This window comes from Nerophis lumbriciformis, linkage group LG06, assembly GCF_033978685.3.
Source record: "Nerophis lumbriciformis linkage group LG06, RoL_Nlum_v2.1, whole genome shotgun sequence".
Classification (NCBI taxonomy): Eukaryota; Metazoa; Chordata; class Actinopteri; order Syngnathiformes; family Syngnathidae; genus Nerophis; species Nerophis lumbriciformis.
This window is the reverse complement of record NC_084553.2, coordinates 31,549,220-31,572,203: the sequence shown is the minus strand read 5'-3', so window position 1 is coordinate 31,572,203 and position 22,984 is coordinate 31,549,220. Positions and strand designations below refer to the sequence as shown.

Below are 22,984 nucleotides of genomic sequence, written 5' to 3'. Positions count from 1 at the left end.
TGCCTTTTGTATTTCTTAGCCTTGATCTTGGATAAGTTGCCTCTCGGCAGACTTGCCAATAATGATGTTTTTTTTCTTCTTCTGAGCATGGCAGAGACATTTAGCATACATTATTTCATGCAGTCTTGGCCCAGTGATACTAAACAAATATGACGGAGAGAAAATAATTAAGTATATTTGCAGTTGTCTTATCATAAAGTGTTATCAGTCAAGAGAAGATAACATTCTGATCACTTGTGAAAAAATAAAATGATCACGTTGCCATAAAAAAGGTGTGAATGTTGCCTTACATGCAGTATGTATGATGTAAATCAATAAAAGATGCAATACTGCCCCCTGGCAGCCCCAAGATGAAAACCTTTGTTTACATTAAATGTACTGTATAGCCACATTAAATAGAAATACAACACCTTTAGTATTTGACATGTTATTAATCTTTAATTAAGTACAAATAAAAATGTTTTTTCAAATTACACATCACACAATGATCCCACAAATAGAACCAATAAGTCATGAAAGCCTATAACCTAAAAAAAAAATCAATGTTCAGTTGTGCAAAACAAAACAGCGCCATCCAGTGCTCTGGACTAAGATTGGAGCACCATGATGATGATGGTGGTGGTGGTGAAGATGTTCAGAATTTCTGTAGTTGCTCCATGACAGCAATGGTGGTACTTTGTCCGAAGATGAAGGCCCCGACAACAATCGTTATGATTCCCCAAATGGTTAAAACAATCCTGTAAAATGTAATACAATTGGATTTTATTATTGAGTTACTGTCCACTCATAGCACTTTTTGCTGTTAATGTGACTTTACAAATGTTTGCAAAAGTATGAGCACACTCACCTGACTCTTGGATTCACTGGTTCATTTTGCATGATGAACACCAAGCAAAGACCTGTGTTACAATTGACAGACACCACTTCCTTATTATTTCTCAAAATTAGATGCAATTATTCAAAGGCCTTTTTATACATTTGTAAAATAAAAGCGTGTAAATGCTTTGAACATTTCGACTTGACTGTCCTTTTGTATGTACAAAAGTTATATACAGTATTTCTAATAAGTGAGAACACCACTCACATTTCAGCAACCATTTTATAATATCAACTGCAGAAATGATGCTTGGATATACTCTAGAGCAGTGGTTCTCAAATGTTTTTCACCAAGTACCACCTCAGAAAACACTTAGCTCTCCAAGTACCAACATAATGATCAAAATTAAAATACAGTAGCGTAGTAAGCCTAAGTATTCATTTAAATAAGGCAGACGTTTTTTATTTAACAAGTATATTTCATACCAAAGACTATAAAAATGGGACCCATTACCTCCCTGCTTGGCACTCAGCATCAAGGGATGGAATTGGGGGTTAAATCACCAAAAATTATTCCCGGGCGCGGCACCTCTGCTGCTCACTGCTCCCCCCACCTCCCAGGGGGTGAACAAGGGGATGGGTCAAATGCAGAGGACAAATTTCACCACACCTAGTGTGTGTGTGACAATCATTGGTACTTTAACTTAACTTTAATATTTTGGCCACTGTAACACACAGTTTGAACAGTAACTCTATGTGGGAATATAGGAAAATAAAACACTGTACTTAAATAATTAATCAAACTAAATCTGTTAGTGTTTTGATTGTTTATTTTGACGTCCACTAGTGGGATTGTAATGACCTGGTATGGCCAATAAACCTTTGATAACGGCTCGAGTCACGTCATTACAATATTTAATTGAGTGATTCTATGGCGTACCACTAGATAGAGGTAGTGGTACCACAGTTTGAGAATCACTGCTCTAGAGTAGACAGAGTATAGCTTGGATATAGATATACTGTTTGAAAATAAGTGACCTCACAGCAATTATTGTCGACTATAAATGTTAAAATGTGAAGAGTGCATTCATTATTGATGTTATTGTTGTGTTAAAAAAAACACTGTTGTCATACCTGGAAAAATAAAGATGAAGAAGGCACTGATTCCTCCAATCACGCTGATGACCTCACCCATGTCAGGGACAAACATGGCGATAAGAAGAGTGATGGTGATCCAGATCACAGTGAGAAGCACCCTGCAGCGACTCTCAAAAGAGTGTGTTACAATTCCATGCCGACGCCTTTGGAACCGCACCATCAGATTTAGGATGACGGACCTATGTGGGACACATTGGTACACATTGCAAGACTAATACAGTGGCACCTCAACTTAAGAGCGATTTGAGATAAGAGCTTTTTCTCAACAAATTGTTATGCTTTAAGTTGCAAACAAAAATTTGAGTGACAAGCATTACCGCCATTAGTTGGCGTAACCAATGTCACTGTCATGTCTGTGTGATCATGTTTTGTTTTAGTCATGTTCGGTTTTGTTTTTGGACTCTTTGTGCACTTTTGTTTATTTTGTCACCATAGCAACCCATTAGTTTTCACGTGTCCTCATGTCACGCACCTGTCTCACGCTTTGCACTCGCACACCTGTCACTGATCATGTCACTGCTATTTAAGCCTGTCTGTTTCTGTTGTTCGGCCTGGTGACATTGTCCTTATCTATCCTTTCATACTATGCTTCTTCTGACACCCCTGCTACCTCGTTTTGTCTTCATGCTACCATAGTTCCATGCCAAGTAAGTTTTTGTTTATTGTTCATAGTTTCTGCCTTTGTGCAAGTTTTGTTTCATTAGTCAGTTTTGTTCTCCGCCATTGCGCGCGCATTTTGTTTGCTTCCTTTTTTTGTAGTCTGTTAGTGTTTAAAATAAAAATGTACTCACATTCACGCCTTGCCCGCGCCAACTTTCCTTTGCATTCCGGGAAAACACAACCCAAAGTCCACGTATTGACAGTCACAGTGAATATGCTGTAAGATGCGACCAAATCATCTGGTCTTACTCGCTAGCATTAGCTTACAGCTAGAAATCGACATAAACAGTGAGTGTCAAGAAGAGTGCTGAGAAGAAGTGGATGATATTCATTGAATTAAAAAAATAAATCATCAAAAAAATGGCCGAGTGTGTAGCCAAATTGAGCGCACCAGTGCTAGTCTGCACCATTCTAAAGCAGAATGAGTCTATTGCCAGGCAAGAATGTCTATATAATATCTGAATTATGACCATTTATCCACAAAACTATGGAGCAGCTGCTGATGGTGTGTTTGACAACGAATCAGCTCGAAGGAACAACTTTAGAAGCCGACATAGTGCTGTACATTGTTTTTGTATTACTTACTAATGTAGTAGTTAGTAGTACATTCTATTGTATTGTTTTCATAAAATATTCCGTCCGAAGTTGAGGTACTCTGTATACACAATTTTGCTGCCATGTGCAGACGACCACTTCTGGTGTCACATACCTCCCTAAAAGAAGAATAATAGGATAGATGGTGATGATTGATATTCCGAAAAGCAGTCTGGAAATGATCATGACCACATCGTTCCCTGGATAGGACATCAAGATATCCGAGGCAACCGCTCTACCAAACGTCATGAAGCCGTACACACCTGATGATGGAAAGAGTGGACGCAGGTTAGGCATCTTTCAGTGGAGTTCATACTGCTTGATGTTTTTGGAGGTCAGCTCACCAGTGAGAGTGTAGATGAGCAGACAGAAGAGCATGGAGATGACAGAGATGACCACCCAGTGCGAGATCTTCTGGTTCTCCATGCTGCTGTAGATGGCGATGCAGGCTTCATGACACTGAACACAAGCACACAGGAAAGTGTATTGGGGCTCACAATCTATGTTGTAGTTCCAGTGCACCCCCAGTACATCTCTGATGTAGGCTTCTGCCACACCAAACTCATGCCGACACTTACAGCATACCGTTATGGACCTTTCATCGGGCACTGGGAAGATGGAATGCCCTTTCCCAAAACTGTTGCACATAAAGTTGGAAGCTTTGAATTGATTCCGGAGGAACAAGAGGTCAAGCCTTACTCATGTGTGTGTGTGTGTATATATATATATATATATATATATATATATATATATATATATATATATATATATATATATATATATATATATATATATATATATATTCATCCATTTTCTACCGCTTGTCCCTTTTGGGGTCGAGGGGGGTGCTGGAGCATATATATATATATATATATATATATATATATATATATATATATATATATATATATATATATATATATATATATATATATATATATATATATATATATTAAAGTGCCCCTTTAATGTAGAAAACATTGGCCCTCATTTTGTAGTTCTGGACCTAAAAATGGTGTCTACAGGTAAAATGTCCCCAAAATAGACACAGTATTGATTTTAGGCTTGTTTTTAATGTGTTTCAGCACATTTTGGAACAGCCACTTTTAGCTCCAAAATGTGAGCTGTGTGCTACAGAAGACTGGAGACAATTTAATATTTTGCGTAGTATGTGTTTTGGTTGCATCTTTATCCCAAATCATGATATTTTTCAGCAGAATTTGAAGGAATGATCAAATATCCAGATGCATTGCCGCAGGTTGTAGCAATACAACTAAAGAGGGGGTCATCCCTAACACATTTAAATGGTAAATGGGTTATACTTGTATAGTATGGCGCTTTTCTACCTTTAAGGCACTCAAAGCGCTTTGAAACGATTTCCACATTCACACACACACATTCACACACTGATTGTGGGAGCTGCTATTCAAGGCCCTAACCACGGCCCATCAGGAGCAAGGGTTAAGTGTCTTGCTCAAGGGCAACCCTCAGGTTGCTGGCACGGTCGCTCTACCAATCGAGCCACGGCGTTGATGGGAATACGAGGAAGGGATGGACCTCTCCTGTCAAATTGACTGGCACAAAATGGGACGGACCAAGCGAGAGTGTAATTTGCAGCCATCATTTTAATGATTCTGACTTTGCACAAGAAGGGTTTTGGTCGGAGTTTAGACGGAAAAAGTGTAAATGAAAGCCAAATGCAATCTGGAAAATCAGGAACACCTTCGAGGTGAAAAAGACAGAGTTAGAATCTGCGGTAAAACGCAATCAAAAAAAGGCAAACCCAGCACTCAAAAACGGGAGAAAAAGAAGGCAAACCACCATTATTCTATTGTGTGTCCTCTTCTACTGATGTTTTACTCAAGGAGGAAATGCTGAAAGAGCATGGAGAAACACACAATATGGTGTGTATTGAAGAGTGGGGAAGTCTGGAAATGACAGTTCTTTTATATTTTTGTTTTGCTCAAAATGTTAACCATTTTGAAGTAATTATGGAGCAGGGCGACGAAAACAAATGATGACGTCATACCAAGAGTGTGCGACATTTCAACTCTGGCGATAGTAAGGTACAGTTAGTTACCTACCCATTGGCAGTTATTAATTCATATTATGGCAAATGACTGCCATAGATTAATCTTTATAAACTTGTTCGGGAAATTCTGTCATCTGGACGATATTGGTCCTTAAAGTCCATCCATCCATCCATTTTCTCGCGCTTGTCCCTTTCGGGGTCGCGGGGGTGCTGGAGCCTATCCCAGCTGCACTCGAGCTGAACGCACATACACCCTGGACAAGTCGCCACCTCATCACAGGGCCAACACAGATAGACAGACAACATTCACACTCACATTCACACACTAGGGCCAATTTAGTGTTGCCAATCAACCTATCCCCAGGTGCATGTCTTTGGAGGTGGGAGGAAGCCGGAGTACCCGGAAGGAACCCACGCAGTCACGGGAAGAACATGCAAACTCCACACAGAAAGACACCCGGTATGTGAGGCACAAGCACTAACCACTGTACCACCGTGCTGCCCGTCCTTAAAGTCCATCCATCAATCCATTTTCTACCGCTTATTCCCTTCGGGGTCGCTGGAGCCTATCTCAGCTACAATCGGGCGGAAGGCGGGGTACACCCTGGACAAGTCGCCACCTCATCGTAGGGCCAACACAGATAGACAGACAACATTCACACACGAGAGCCAATTTAGTGTTGCCAATCAACCTATCCCCAGGTGCATGTCTTTGGAGGTGGGAGGAAGCCGGAGTACCCGGAGGGAACCCACGCAGTCATTTTACATAATACTTTCCACATAATACTGATTTTGGAAAAAAGCCTATTGAACATGTAAATTTTTTAAACAACAAAATGACAAGACTGTCCTACCTGGAAACCAAAGCAGATGGTTGGCACAACACTGAACATAGACGCCCACGAGCCTACACTGTAAAGATATGAACATGAATTCAAGTGCAAGACTACATTTGAAACACACTTTGAAAACAATTACCCATTCATCCATTTTATGTACCACTTGTCCTCATTAGGGTTACAGTTGGTACACCCAGGACTGGTCACCAGTCAATCGCAGGGCACATTTGTAATGGCAAGAAAGACACAAAAGGACGCTTGGTTACACCCCCCTTTTAATCGCGAGGATTATGAGGCGTCTTTCATCAAAACGGGAATATAAGAACATCCTAGCAGTTGGCATCCTAATGACAGCAGACGTTACACAGGAAGTGATGTTTTATTATGTTTGTTGGCTCTCATGAAGTCTGCAGTGAGCCACAAAAAGTGAACGTCGTGATGCGTTTTTTTTTATTATTGCACCGCGTATTCCTAAAATGATCAAAATATGTAAATATTAAATGTTGTATTATGAATGTCCCGAGGGATGGGAAATCGAAAACCGGTTCTTGATCAGAACCGGTTCCCGTTGTATCAATTCTTTGGAATCGCTTGCCATTTTTCCGAACGGTTCCCTGATCAATCTTTCCGGGTGGAAATTACGTTGCGTAGTGACGTCAGATCTCAAAATGGCGCAACAAATGCTCTACAGTTGACTATCTTTTACAAGAAAAGATTGCAACAGCGCTCCTTGTAACTATTATAAGGCTGCTATTTCATCAAGAGGAGGCCATACAAGCAATGCGCTGAAACATTTGAACACACATCATGCAATAATTATAAATGAGAGTCACATTTTTAACCGCTCATTTTTCATCAGAGCAGCAGTGACGCCAGCACGTCATCTGAACAGGTACTAACTAACACCTCCTATAATTTTAGCGCTATTATTTGTTAAATTGAAATTACGTCCGCTAGTGATGGGTCCGGCAACACCGATGCATCGGCGCATGCGTCAAGCTCATACAGCAAAACCCTGTGTCGGTGCGCGTACCGCTTTTAGAAAGTCACGTGACCGATCATGAGCTGTTTCGGTCACGTGACCGATACGCGAACTGTGTCGCACTGACGCCTCCTCTGTGCCCTGTGAGCGGGTCTTTTCTACAGCCGGAGAAATAATAACTAAGAAGAGAAATCGTCTAAAATTTAATACGTTGGAAAAACTGGGTTTTTTTAATAAAAATGTGTAAAAAAAAAAATAAAAATAAAAAAAAATTCCCAGTCCACAAGCATCCTCATTCACAACGTGTTCTCTTAGATTTCCATGTTATGATACATGTTCACATTATTTATTGACTGTATCTAAAAAAGATAAAAATATATTTTTATTTAAATGAAGATATGAAATAATCCTAAATGAAATACAATGACTTGGTTTATATTATTGTATATACTAGGTCATAAAATCAGTGTCAGTTGAGTCGGTCCATAGGGATTTTTAATGTCCAGCAGATGTCCGTATTTAGTGACACAGTGTCATAACAGTTTTGCAATGTGTCGAAACGCTTCATGACGCCTCATCAACCCATCACTAGTAATGAGTTAATATAACAGATTAGCTTCACATTTGTTAATTGCTGACAAGAATGGACTTGTACATCATATTCTAATTTTATGAGTTTCACCTGTAAAATATAATGACTGAGAAAAATTTGGTTGCAGGAAAACCGGCAACTTTTCTCTGACAACAATTGAACATTCACCTACCAAAAATATAAACTTTTGACCACAAACTTAGACGCTGCTTGGTGACATTTGTCTAGCGGCGGACGACATGCAAGCCTTCATTTATTCAAAGTTTTCATTAACTGTAAGCCATAATCATCAAAATGATAAAGAATAAAGGATTGACATATCTCACTTTGCATGTAATAAGTTAATATCAATTTTTACTAAATGTTACATTCTTGTGTAATTTGCACATGATTAAATTCCATCCATCCATTTTCTACCGCTTATTCCCTTCGGGGTCGCGGGGGGCGCTGGAGCCTATCTCAGCTACAATCGGGCGGGAGGCGGGGTACACCCTGGACAAGTCGCCACCTCATATGATTAAATTCTACAGAAGAATATTAATTTCTTATATTTATTTACAATAAAGTTATTTTGTTTCTTCTACACTACATATGTACCTCTTGAAACCTCATGGTAGTCTTTGTAAGGTCATATTACCTCTAAACTAAAGAAATTTGATGTTAATCCACCCTTTTTTCTTGTTTTTTTTTCTTCAAAATAAGAATCGATAAGAGAACGGTTAAGAAGAATCGGAACTGGAAAAATCTTATCAATTCCCATCCCTAAATGTGTTTGTTACTACATTATACATATACAGCATGTGCATAAAACCCTAATGGAGGTTTGGAGGTTTTTTATAAGGACTTTGTTGGCATAATAGAGCAACTCCTATAGGCTCCATTGTAAGCTGACTTTTGATCGCATTTATTTACAATTTAGAATGCATAAAAAGGAAAAACATGTGTTGTTGTCTTACACAAGGATTACCGTAAGCAAAATTCCAAAAAAAAAGTGTACTTCCCTTTTAACAGAAGCAAATTATTTTCTTCAATCAAAATAGCCATGTGTAGCCATTTCAAAATGCTTATTTATTAAATTTTGTTAAAAGAACTTTAACATTAACAGAACTAAATGCCTTAGACAAATCTTTTTAAAAAAAACAGAGAAAAGTAAATTTCGTATGATCTAAATCGGTTGCCCATCAAGAAATTGTAGCAGCGACATTTCTTTAGATTTTTTCCTGATGAATATGCAAACCACAGTTATCAGACAAATGTTTTAAAATATATAATATAACCAATTTTTCATGGAGACACACACACGCACACACACACACACACACACACACACACACACTCACACTTCTCCTCAAAACCCCAGTTTAGTCTCCCACATCCATAAAAACACGATAACTGACCCTTGACTGTGCTCTGGTGTTATAATGGCGGTGTGGTCCTCCATCATGTAGTATTTGACAATAACTGCCACACACAGGTAGGTTGCAGCCAAGGTCCCCAGCACACTGCGGTGAAAAGAAAACAAGTTCAATGATTAAATAAAACAGCATGTGAGAAAACAAAGTGTCATCTACCTTGTGTATTTCTGGATGCCAATTTCTTTTGGGATGGAGAGTGGTAGGATGATGACGAGGCACATGATGAAGAGGGCAAAGCGCTGATCTGTGTACCAATGATAGGGCATTTCCTCCTCACCTGACCCGGTCACCGTCTCATACAGAGAAATACACACTGACAAGACACCGTTGTGAGTATAAAAAGAATAGAGATGTCATCAGGATTTGTCACAAATATTTTCATTCTCTGCAATGTGCTAACATGCAATGATTTAAAAAAAAAAAAGTGCATATGTGTGCACTGAGAGCATGTGATCACACCAAGTGCTTGAGCCCATCTGCACTGCTCTGCTGAATGTTCTGATAAAAATGTGTGTTTTGGGTGTTTTTGTAAATCCAATCAAATGCGTTGTTTAAAATGTGACCAAAAACGTTTCAGGGATTAGAATGATTTTGGATGAACAAGGCGACCAAAAAAAAAAAATCTATGCCTCCCTAATACTAGCAAGAATGAAAATGAAAGTGCAGCTGATTTGTATTGTGAAAAGAGATTAATGTTGCTATATGGACAAACTCCTTTTGGTGAATTGATGACATAAAACATATATAAAGTGTTGTTTTAATATTCAGATATGTCCTACTGCAGAACCATTGTGATTTACATAACAGGGATATTATTTCCTAAAATTTGTGACACTGTTGAAAGAAATAGGCCAAAAATAAATGTCCACTGCAGAGGACGGTGGTTTTTAGTAGGATATAACACTGAAAATGTGATCTTCACAAAAGTTTGCCTTTTAAAACCAAAACAAATCAAACAATTTTCAGCATCTATAGAAGGTTTACATTAACCTGACTCTCACCAGATCCTTGTAGTTCGCTGAGCTCCACACAAGGATCTGGGACTTCTCAATAGGAGATGTATTTCAGAAGTCCAATCATTGTATGTGATTGGACAAAGCACTTGTCCGTTATCTTGAATGACGTGCTACTTCAACCACTCACATCCAAATCAACACGTGACGCTGATGAGAGCGACGCTGGGAAATCCAAACACGGTCGGAAGAAGAGCCAAAACATCCTTGCCACCAATAAATTCCTTCAAAACCGTTCTCTGTTCATCCTTTAAAGAATTAATATTCGATAGATTCGACAAAACAGTTGCAATTGCAGAATAAATGTCAGCACACGACGCAGTCGCTTCGGCGCTACGTCACATCTATGAAATCCCGCCCGCCGATCCTGATTGGTTCATTATTTTTTGCTATCTTGAAGGAGTTTGCATTGCCTTCGAGCCCAGATCCTTGTGTGGAGCTCAGCGAACTACAAGGGTCTGGCGAGAGTCAGGTTAGGTTTACATCAGGAGTCAACAGTTTTTATCACCAATAGAGCTACTTTTACAAAAAATAAGGATAGGTGAGAAAATTAAGTTTTATTTATATGACTGGCATGACACGGCCCGGGCGCACGTCAGTGGGCATTCATTTGTGCGCTGTGCTGAGCGCAGCTCCGAGAGCGCGCAAGGTGCGCGCCAGACCGGCGTCAGCAAGCAGCTGCAATCAATCGCCGGCAATGAGCACACCTGGAGCTGATGATCAGACCCGCCTTCAAAAGCCTAAACAACCTGCTATCCCGTGCCGGAACGTAACTTTCTGTTGGCGTACAGTAAGCGATCTGATGCTTGATACATTCCTGCTCTTTCTCTGTTTTCCCCTCCGTGTTTCATTGTCGTGTCGTGGCGTTCCTGCAGCAAATCCCCGTTCCTGCGTGGCGAGCTGTGCGTCTTATCTTCGTCTCCTCTTCCTCGTTTTCCTCTCTGGTTCTCTGGCTGCCCCTTGGATCTTGACCCCTCGCTTTGGACACAAACCTGTTGACGCACCGCTTAGCCCCCGACTTCCTGATCTCCTCACGGACCTCCAAGCTCTGCCTTGTCCTCCTGATCTTCCGCCTCTCACTCATCACTTCTGGTAAACACTCAGCAATTAATTCCTACACATAGTCTTACACCATATGCACTGTTGGATTTTGTCACAAACCATTCTCTAGTTTATTTATTAGTATTGTTTCATTATCATATGTATTATATTGTGTGTATATACATAAGAAATCATAGTTCTTTACTGCCCCCTTGTGTCTGTGCCGTCACTCTTCCTCCAACCCCAACATGGCAACATTTAAATTGTAGAGTCATTCCTTGTTTATCGCTGTCAATTACTTACGGACAGGACCGCGATAAAAAAATTATTAAATATGAATCAAATATTTTCATAGCTACAACATAAAAAGTATCTGAATACGTTTGTCAACATTATGCAAGTCCTCTAGACATGAAATAACACCCTTTAGTCACCTTTGTACTCTTTTTTTAATCCAATTAAATAATGCTGCCTTAGACTAAACCTATCAGTGACCTCAGCACTCAACTTTGAATGGTTTGGTCTACTCTACTGGCCAATACTACTGTAATTTTAATAATTTTAGTTTATTTAATCATGTTTATGTTTGAAAATGCTTTGTAGGACAAAACATTTTACAATATGCTTACGTTTTTTTTTTATATCCCCCAAAAAATACATGATTTTGCGAAGCCGCAATATTTGAAGCACAATATGGCGAAGGACGACTGTACTTTATTTACCAAGAAGATCTCTACTGGGTCTTATGTGATTTTGTGTAAATTTGTCATAAAATAAAAGCATACTGTCTGAATTGAACATCAGATAAAATCAATGACCCCGCTACGATAATAATAAATACTCACATTTTTCCAGCTGGTCCTGCACCACCACCAGAAAGGCCACACATATCATGAAGAGGTTGAAGCAGAAGCAGACCTCGCACAGTTGCCCGACCGCACGTCCGCACACTTCCCTCACCACGTCCTGGTAGGTTTTTTGTCTGCTGATGGATGAGGCATAGCCAAGGATGACCAGCCCACTGATGAGGAACACCAGAGAAACCTGCACAAGCAAAACATCATTGTGAAACATACTGAAGATGGGCTAGAATGTCAGATATGAATGCAACCTCTATACCGAATCACCTGGAGTGACCATTGTTTTTAATCTTCAAGGTTCTGCTCAGTTTTTCCACATCTACAGGTCGAGGATCTACTGCCACAATGTGACACAAACTTGTTTCTAAATTCAAGGTGCAGAAACATATCCAAATGTCTACGATAAAAGAGAAAGACCTGAGCTCAATTTCTAAGATCACAGCAACATGCATAAGTACTTGAGTTAACATTGTCCATAAGTTTATTTTCATCTTGAGTACTTTGGACTCTAGTGTAATGCACAAAACCAGTCAATATTTGTTTGTAAATATAATGTCCAGGAATTAGAAGAAGTGGAGAGGTTTTTTGTATTTCTCAAATGCAAACAATACTTTAAATTCCAACTGACGTCTTAAAACTTAAAGCTCTTGTTTCTTTGACGAAATCAATTACTTTTAGGTTGACAGAAAAAAAATGCTGAAGTCAATTCCACATCCTTTATCAAACTTTTAGGTATGCTTACTTTAAAATTGTTAGTCTCTAGTCTTCATAGTTAATCTAATATTTAGGGACTGGTGGTCAGGGTAAGTAAGAGGAAAAAAGAGTTATAAAAACATTAAAGGTGTCATATGTAATAATTGCATGTCAAGTCATCATTAAATGGCCCTGATATGTCAAAAAGTATTAATAAATCATGTTCTTTTCGAATACCTTCATAACTGATAACTTTAGTTCAGCCGGGATATGCTCATTTCAAAATTTTGATTTAGAGCCCTGAAAAATTGTTATTGTTTTCATTTTGATGCACCACCCTCCACCGTTTGACCAATTTAAAAGTCTGTGAGTGTGTCTCATCCAGGTTGCGAGTTATGCACCGCCGCCTTCGTCGAGCTCCTGCCACTGGTAAAGTTACTAAACATGTCAGATCTTACAAACCCCGTTTCCATATGAGTTGGGAAATTGTGTTAGATGTAAATATAAACGGAATAGAATGATTTGCAAATCCTTTTCAACCCATATTCAATTGAATGCACTACAAAGACAAGATATTTGATGTTCAAACTCATAAACTTTATTTTTTTTTTTGCAAATAATAATTAACTTAGAATTTCATGGCTGCAACACGTGCCAAAGTAGTTGGGAAAGGGCATGTTCACCACTGTGTTACATCACCTTTTCTTTTAACAACACTCAGTAAACGTTTGGGAACTGAGGAGACACATTTTTTAAGCTTCTCAGGTGGAATTCTTTCCCATTCTTGCTTGATGTACAGCTTAAGTTGTTCAACAGTCCGGGGGTCTCGTTGTGGTTTTTTAGGCTTCATATTGCGCCACACATTTTCAATGGGAGACAGGTCTGGACTACAGGCAGGCCAGTCTAGTACCCACACTCTTTTACTATGAAGCCACGTTGAGGTAACACGTGGCTTGGCATTGTCTTGCTGAAATAAGCACGGGCGTCCATGGTAACGTTGCTTGGATGGCAACATATGTTGCTCCAAAACCTGTATGTACCTTTCAGCATTAATGGCGCCTTCACAGATGTGTAAGTTACCCATGTCTTGGACACTAATACACCCCCATACCATCACAGACGCTGGATTTCAACTTTGCGCCTATAACAATTCGGATGATTCTTTTCGTCTTTGGTTCGGAGTACACGACGTCCACAGTCTCCAAAAACAATTTGAAATGTGGACTCGTCAGACCACAGAACACTTTTCCACTTTGTATCAGTCCATCTTAGATGAGCTCAGGCCCAGCAAAGCCGACGGCGTTTCTGGGTGTTGTTGATAAACGGTTTTCGCTTTGCATAGGAGAGTTTTAACTTGCACTTACAGATGTAGCGACCAACTGTAGTTACTGACAGTGGGTTCCTGAAGTGTTACTGAGCCTATGTGGTGATATCCTTTACACACTGATGTCGCTTGTTGATGCAGTACAGCCTGAGGGATCGAAGGTCACAGGCTTAGCTGCTTACGTGTAGTGATTTCTCCAGATTCTCTGAACCTTTTGATGATATTGCGGACCGTAGATGGTGAAATCCCTAAATTCCTTGCAATAGCTGGTTGAGAAAGGTTTTTCTTAAACTGTTCAACAATTTGCATTTTCAACATCCTTGTTTGTGAATGACTGAGCATTTCATGGAATAAACTTTTATACCCAATCATGGCACCCACCTGTTCCCAATTTGCCTGTTCACCTGTGGGATGTTCCAAATAAGTGTTTGATGAGCCTTCCTCAACTTTATCAGTATTTATTGCTACCTTTCCCAACTTCTTTGTCACGTGTTGCTGGCATCAAATTCTAAAGTTAATGATTATTTGCACAAAAAAAAAAAGTTTATCAGTTTGAACATCAAATATGTTGTCTTTGTAGCATATTCAACTGAATATGGGTTGAAAATGATTTGCAAATCATTGTATTCCGTTTATATTTACATCTAACACAATTTCCCAACTCACATGGAAACGGGGTTTGTAGTGAATCTAAAAGGCGTCGTTACGATTCTCAACTTATTCATGACAAAGCCAGGAACAAAACGAGGATTTGTATCAAGGATGCCTTTGCAAGATGGAGACAATTGAAGGCGGAGAAGATTTTTTCATCTGACGCCAAACTTGCTAATTTCCTCCTTCATGGGTAAGTAAGGCATTTATGTTTTCTTATTACTTGTAATAAATGGAAATGGACATTTCGTATGTAAACTATACTGTCCAATACAGTCTATGATCTTGTCAAACAAAGTTAGTATGTTCGTGCAACAAATGCTTATAGTATGATGCTCAGTTGCTAGTGTAAAGCTTAGTTAGCATGCTAACGGGGGAAATATATGCCCGTTAGCTTGTATGTTGATGTGTCATCCAACCATACTTGCCAACCCTCCCGGATTTTCCGGGAGACTCCCGAAATTCAGCGCCTCTCCCGAAAACCTCCCAGGACAAATCTTCTCCCGAAAATCTCCCGAAATTCAGGCGGAGCTGGAGGCCACGCCCCCTCCAGCTCCATGCGGACCTGAGTGACGTGTTGACAGCCTGTTCTCACGTCCGCTTTCCTACAATATAAACAGCTAATGATCGAGGGCGAGTTCTTGGTTTCTTATGTGGGTTTATTGTTAGGCAGTTTCATTAACGTCCTCCCAGCGCGGTAACAACACACAACAACAGCATTTCGTCTACCGTAAAGCAGTTTGTCTGCCGTAAACAGCAATGTTGTGACACTTTTAAACAGGACAAAACTGCCATCTACTGTACATGCATATGTGACCCACCCATAATGTGTCACATTTTTGTGTTGATTTATTTATTTTATTTTGTGGTTTGAATTCGTTTTTGGAGCTGTCATTCCACATTTATCAGTATTCACATTGGTCAGTAGGGGGCAGTAGGGCGTTTCTTCCCAATTGAATGCTATCACCTGCAGACCGGAAGTGTCTTGTCATTCTGATGAGCGCGACCAGTCTGTGAACAATTGAAACGTCCTGTGTGCTTTTTCCTCCTGTATAACAGGTTAGTTTTGGTGAATCAACTCACTGAATAATATCCATGTGATTTTTATAAGTTTAAGTACACATTCTGATGGTGGAGCCTAACTCTAAAGTGTTTGTGAGTTGTAGTTTGTATTTGTGAATGAATCCAGTGCACAGCTGCAGTAATCAATACAAAAAGGCGACGTGAGTACGCAATGTTTATATAGGAACTTCTGATCCTAATTCAGACTCCCCAATTAGAGCTCCCGTTTTCTTATTGATTTTATAATGTATATTTGTATAATGTGTGTGTTCTGAAATAGTGAGAGAGAATAGAACAAGGATGGACAATTCAACCCTTAACTCAACAATGAGTAGATGAGTTTTATGTGTGTGTATGTGTGTAAATAAAGTAACACTGAAACTCAAGTATTTATTTTATTTATATATATATATACATATATATATATATATATATATATATATATATTAGAGATGCGCGGTTTGCGGGCACAACCGCGGAGTCCGCGGATTATCCGCGGATCGGGCGGGTGAAATAAAAAAAAATAGATTTTATCCGCGGGTCGGGTCGGGTCGGGTGATTGAAATTAAAAAAAATTAGATTTTAAATAGATTCAGGCGGGTGGCAGTTAAACCAATTCGGAAAAATATATACATAGTTAAATGTTGTTACCCACATACGAAAAACGAGCAGGCACCTGCAGCATATGCCACAACAGAAGAAAAAAAAAAAAAGAGATGGACACTTTTACGGAGCGGAGAAGGGACGCCTCGCCGGGGTCCGGGACCGAGGCCCCTTCCCCGGAGAGGGCCCCACCGGGAGCCGTAGCTGAGGCGATCCGCGAGAAGGGCCCGACGCACGTCCAGGGTCACCACCGCGCCCACCGCACCGACACCCCGCCTCGTCCACCTTCGCCGCGGCCGGCGTCACGCGCAGCAGGTAAGCAGCTTACCTGCCCGCCACCCCCGTGGCCGGGGGATCGTAACAGGGGTCACTCCGCGCGCTCCGCCCGCGCAGCTTACCTGCCCGCCACCCCTGTTGCCGGGGGCGCGTAAAAGGGGTCACTCCGCGCGCAGTGCGCTCACGAAAGGGGTGGGGCTCACCCTGGTTGATATAGACAGCAGGACGGTGGCCATGTAAGTCGGAACCCGCTAAGGAGTGTGTAACAACCCACCTGCCGAATCAACTAGCCCTGAAAATGGATGGCGCTGGAGCGTCGGGCTCATACGCGGCCGTCGCCGGCAGCGAGACGCGCTTGGAGGTGCGCTCAGCGCGGCTCCCATATGATTGCGCACTGGTGTGCGTCTGGGTCGTGACAGCGTGGCACGCGAATGTCTGTGCTGCATTGGATCAGTCTCCTTTCTTTAACAGGCAAAAGCTTTATAACCTCACTAATGCCTTGCATCGTCTATATTAGATATATAAGAACGGGCGGGTGCGGGCGGATGGCGGGCGGATGGCGGGCGGATGCGGTTCTGATCAAATGTTAGATCGGGTGGATTGCGGATGGTTGACGACTTTCTGATGCGGTTGCGGATGAAATAATTGCCTATCCGCGCATCTCTAATATACATATATATATATATATATATATATATATATATATATATATATATATATATATATATATGTAATAAAATATATATATATATATAGCTAGACTGAAAGTCAAGTATTTCTTATATATATATATTAACCACGCCCCCAACCACGCCCCCCGCCCCACCCCGACCATTCCCCCCACCCCCCACCTCCCGAAATCGGAGGTCTCAAGGTTGGCAAGTATGCATCCAACTGACAGGGCAAAATATATTTTCGACAAATAAAACCTATGTGGATATGGGTAGTGTCAGGGCCTATTTTGTTCTCAATATGCTGATACACTGAAGAAATGTGTTCCAACATTAGCACGGTTAATTGCGGTTTCTGGTACTGTATGTGCATCAAACACATATGGGGTGGTATTTGCTTTGCCCAATATAATGCATTACATTTAATGATTTCTACTTTTTCTACAGGCAGGCCAGTCTAGTACCCACACTCTTTTACTACGAATCCACGTTGTTGTAACACGTGAAGAATGTGGCTTGGCATTGTCTTGCTGAAATAAGCAGGGGCGTTCATGAAAAAGACATTGCTTGGATGGCAACATATGTTGCTCCGAAAAACCTGTATGTACCTTTCAGCATTAATGGTGTTACCCATGCCTTGGGCACTAGTACACCCCCATACCATCACAGATGCTAGCTTTTGAACTTTGCGCCTACAACAGTCTGGATGGTATTTTCCTCTTTCGTCCGGAGGACACAACGTCCACAGTTTCCAAAAACAATTTGAAATGTGGACTCGTCAGACAACAGAACACTTTTTCACTTGGCATCAGTCCATCTTAGATGACCTCGGGCCCAGCGAAGCCGGTGGCGTTTCTGGGTGTTTTTGATAAATGGCTTTGGCTTTGCATAGTAGAGTTTTAACTTGCCCTTACAGGTGTAGCGACCAACTGTAGTTACTGACAGTGGTTTTCTGAGGTGTTCCTGAGCCCATGTGGTGATATCCTTTACACACTGATGTTGTTTTTGATGCAGTACCGCCTGAGGGATTGAAGGTCATGAGCATTCAATGTTGTTTTTCATCCTTGCCACTTATGTGCAGTGATTTCTCCAGATTCTCTGAACCCTTTGATGATATTACGGACCGAAGATGGTGAAATCCCTAAATTCCGTGCAATAGCTGGTTGAGAAATGTTGTTCTTAAACTGTTCGACAATTTGCTCTTGCTTTTGTTCACAAAGTGGTGACCCTCCCCCCATCCTTGTTTGTGAATGACTGAGCATTTCATTGAAGCTGCTTTTATACCCAATCATGGCACCCACCTGTTCCCAATTAGCCTGTTCACCTGTGGGATGTTCCAAATAAGTGTTTTATGAGCATTCCTCAACTTTCTCAGTCGTTTTTGACACTTGTGCCAGCTTTTTTGAAACATGTGCAGGCATCAAATTCAAAATGAGCTAATATTTGCAAAAAATAACAAAGTTTACCAGTTCGAACGTTAAGTATCTTGTCTTTGCAATGTGAATATAGGTTGAAAAGTATTTGCAAATCATTGTATAGTGTTTGTATTTAAGATTTACACAACGTGCCAACTTCACTGGTTTTGGGTTTTGTATGATTACAATCAATTGTTTTATATTTACTACAGTAAAAATAACAACATTTGCACAAAGACCTAATAAGAGGCTTTTTAGTCTTGTCTTTATCTCGTTCTGTGCGGAAGCTGAGGAGACTGAGGGCGTAGCTTACTGACTCGTCTGCTTGTCACAATGTTGCCAAAATATTGTTTGCAGAGATATTTTTGCACCATAATTTTGTAGTTTGTTTTTGATGCAAGTGTGACAATATTCTTAATAATCAGGTCAAGAATACAACTGTTGGCACTGTATTGGAGGGCCACTTGTAGTACGCTGTCCTGCCACACTGAGAAGTGGAGGCGATAGTGAGCGAGCAGATTGATTGATTGATTGAAACTTTTATTAGTAGATTGCACAGTACAGTACATATTCCGTACAATTGACCACTAAATGGTAACACCCGAATAAGTTTTTCAACTTGTTTAAGTCGGGGTCCACGTTAAACAATTCATGGTAAGATGCACGTTGCTACCGTGTAATATCAGCGAGGAAGCCTGCGTTTGTTTGTTTGTTGTTACTGTCAGATGCAAGAACAATTTTTTAAGATGCCAGAACAATTTTTTATTGCTCTACTGTATGAATGAAACAAAAAAAAAGAATGAGTGAATTAAAAAAAAAAATAATAATTTATTCATTTATTAATCAGTCTCCAAAAATGGAGGACTACATATCCAAGATCAGAAACTTCTCTAAACTGGACTTTCAGACAAAACGGAGGTGATCATACAAATATTTTAATGGAGGATAACGCATGTGCAGCACATACAAATACAATAAAAGGTAAGAAAGATTCCAAATGCACAATATTGATTGTCTACAATTATTTAATTATTGGAAAATAGAAAGTGTTGATGAGGAAATACAGTTGTAATAATTTCAGCGAAGACCAGTAACATAAACAATATAATAAATAAAAAGGTATTCATACTGTCACACAATGGCTGTAACTGAATTCAGATGAGTTATCGCTACACCATCAATGACCAACAAAAGACCTGAGACCTATCTTCCTCTTTTCTGACTTATAAGTGTTGTTACAATCTTAGATACATGTGTTGAACAATAGAAAGTATCGCCTCAGAAAGTGCACGCGTTTGGACGTGAGCTTGCACGCAGTTTTGGATGCCGCTGTTTGCGGGGTTTTGCCTTTTTTCAACAGTGGGCCGTTTGTGATGTCACAGATTGGCGGACGTACTCGTGTATTACATGCTGTCTGCCAGGCCCCCATTCTCTGCTCTGCTTTAATGTGCTGATGCCTGGAGGCTTTAGTGTTATTCATTCTCATTTCATGCTATCCCGCCTGCTCTGATGTCTATAAAATAAATAATACTGTGTTTATTTGTCCACAACATTTTACACAGGACAATTTTTTTAACATTAACCAATAAGTACTAGTTGGATTACTTGCTAAACCGCCAAAGCAACCTTGCAACTTGGTTTGAGGAATCACAAGAAAAAGTAGGATAAAGTATTATTTTCATGTAATCGCGTCATGCGCACGATATATAGTGAGATAAATGCTGGCTTTTTTCTGTATCGATTAGAAAGTGTGCAGCTGTACCTAGTGTTGTGATCGTCAGATCTATATACTGTTCATTAGGTCTATTTTTTACGGTGACTGTAAGGAACATACAACAGTAATGTTCATCTTTCAGATATATATTTTGAACAGTGTACATTTTCAAAAGAGATAATGTCAGTTGACTTGAATACAGCTTTACCTTGGTTTTCATTGGTAGTTAGTTCCAAAAGGTCTAACGAAAACAGAATCCTAAAAAACCCAAATATATTTCCCAATGATAAAAAAAATATTTTGATCCAGATGGCCAATAATATGAACAAAAAACACATTTTATAGAGAATAACAATAGTTGTACACAGAAAAATATTTGAAATACATTAAAATACAAAGACATGCACCTGGGGATAGGTTGATTGGCAACACTAAATTGGCCCTAGTGTGTGAATGTGAGTGTGAATGTTGTCTGTCTATCTGTGTTGGCCCTGCGATGAGGTGGCGACTTGTCCAGAGTGTACCCCGCCTTCCGCCCGATTGTAGCTGAGATAGGCTCCAGCGCCCCCCACGACCCCACAGGGAATAAGCGGTAGAAAATGGATGGATGGATGGACAATAGAATAGAACAGAATAGAATACCTTTATTGTCATTGACATCATAGTTAACAACAAAGTTAAGTGCCATTCATCAGTGCAATCCAAATAAAAATACCAAATATTTTGTGGTATCCCTCTCCAGAATCTAAGCAGTTCACAGTGGTAAGAAAAAAAAGCTGTTTTTCAGTCTACTAGTTTCTGTTATTTATGAATGAAATTGATAAATGAATGATAAAATCACCTTCATCTTTATTTAGGACTCTTGTTGCACGTCGAAGACATAGTTCTTTTTCTAAATCCACTGTTTCTCTCACCTTCTTTATCAAAGTGATGGCACTCACAACTTTCTTTGGCCCCTGTGGTAGATTATTATAAAGTGGAAGTCAATAAAGACTGAGTCACCAACGCGTGGGCTTCCTTGTGGGCACTTAATTCCACAGAATGATACGTGGGCCAACAAATGTGTTTGTTATCCGCAATGTTTAGCCGTATGATAACTGAGATGGTGTACAAAAACCAGGGCAAAATTTGTAGCAAAAACTAAATCATCCAAAAAGTGGGGCATATAAAATATGTATAACATATAAGTACTTTCTTCAGTATAGTATAGTAATAGTAATGTTACTGTAGGTCAGCCTTCCTGCATCAGTTTATTGGGTTAGAGCAAAAAGGATTGTTTAAAAAACAATTGTATGTTCTGTACCTTTATATGTCAATAAGGGATGTATTGTACTAAACTTAGGTGCTAGTGGGGACCAACAATTTAAATGTAGGTCTTGAGCATAAAAAAGGTTTGTGAAAGCCTGGTGTAACCTGTCCTTAACCTCTAGGGTGGGGCTCCTTGGTCTACTTGGAAACCACAAGCAGTGAAAGTGAGTGGAAGCAATGCGGTGACAACTGAAGGCCTGAAGTGGTGGATTCATTAGAACTCACTTGTGAAAAAATGAACCTCTTTCACACTCAGGAGACAACACACTTAAGTGTGTATACAGTGCATACAACCTTTAAGGCAAAAACATTGATCCAACCTCAAGATATTCTCATGTTAAGAACAAGTGAAGATTGCAGCCCCAAGAATTAATACAGTACATGTTCATTTGATACTAAACATTTCACTCACCAGCTCCACGCTGACAGCAGTGGTCACTCCCCCTGCCTTCTGGAAGGCCCATGGGAAGTTTAGTAGTCCAGCTCCGAGTGCAGACTTCAGCATAATGAACACGGCACCAAAAGATCCCAGCTGTGGGGGATCAGAATGGGATGCGGACCGAGCCAGCAGGCTGATGCTCTCTCGGGCCAGTTCCTCCATGATGCTCTATCCTCTACGATGCTCACTCTCTATTCCTCTGGGCTCAACTAATGTCTCCCAACTGCTGTCTGGGTCATTCTGCTCTGCTTCACCAGCATGCAGATATATGCTCCTGCACACACTTGAGCCATGTGCTCTAATTAGACATTAGGACCATTAAACATTTCACTGTGAGGTGAGGAATGTATCACCAAGGTGTCTGCTTGTCTTCTCCCTCTCATTCAGAGACTGGTTTCTGATGCACAATTTTAGAGGAACATGGAATCCCTACACTTTAGCAAATGTGGCTCGGTCCCAAACAGGGTATTTGAACTAAAATAATAAAAATAATGACAAAAAAGGAAAGAAGCAGTATTTAAGTCTCGCTTTTGAAAGCACAGATACGCCAGTGCATGGGTGTCCACATTACGGCACGCATGTAGCTCACCAGCATCTTCAGTCTGGCCCGCAGCACGTCTCTATGTTTTATTTTTATTTTGACAAATGCTCAGTCATTTCCACTTCACAAATCAATGAGTACTTTTAATGCTATTAAGTAGCTATCTGTGCACCAATGGTGAGAAACATGAACAACACAAGTCAACACACATGTGCCATACATATAGCATCATAAAAAATGACTAAGTGTAATGGGGGCCAGCCAGGGTTAACCTGACTCTCGCCA

General features: G+C 40.2%; 1 protein-coding gene across 1 annotated transcript; it reads right to left on the bottom strand.

The window, feature by feature from the left end:
• Nucleotides 1-526: 526 nt before the first annotated feature.
• slc38a8b (solute carrier family 38 member 8b) lies at nucleotides 527-22,320 on the bottom strand. The gene is made up of 10 exons (XM_061963522.1): nucleotides 22,132-22,320; nucleotides 11,988-12,186; nucleotides 9,245-9,401; nucleotides 9,071-9,175; nucleotides 6,115-6,172; nucleotides 3,573-3,687; nucleotides 3,344-3,491; nucleotides 1,951-2,153; nucleotides 848-899; nucleotides 527-737 (listed from the first exon to the last, which is right to left on the bottom strand). Exons 1-10 carry the CDS (start codon nucleotides 22,318-22,320, stop codon nucleotides 635-637), a joined length of 1,329 nt encoding a protein of 442 aa, XP_061819506.1. The 3' UTR covers nucleotides 527-634.
• Between the last annotated feature and the right edge of the window lie 664 nt (nucleotides 22,321-22,984).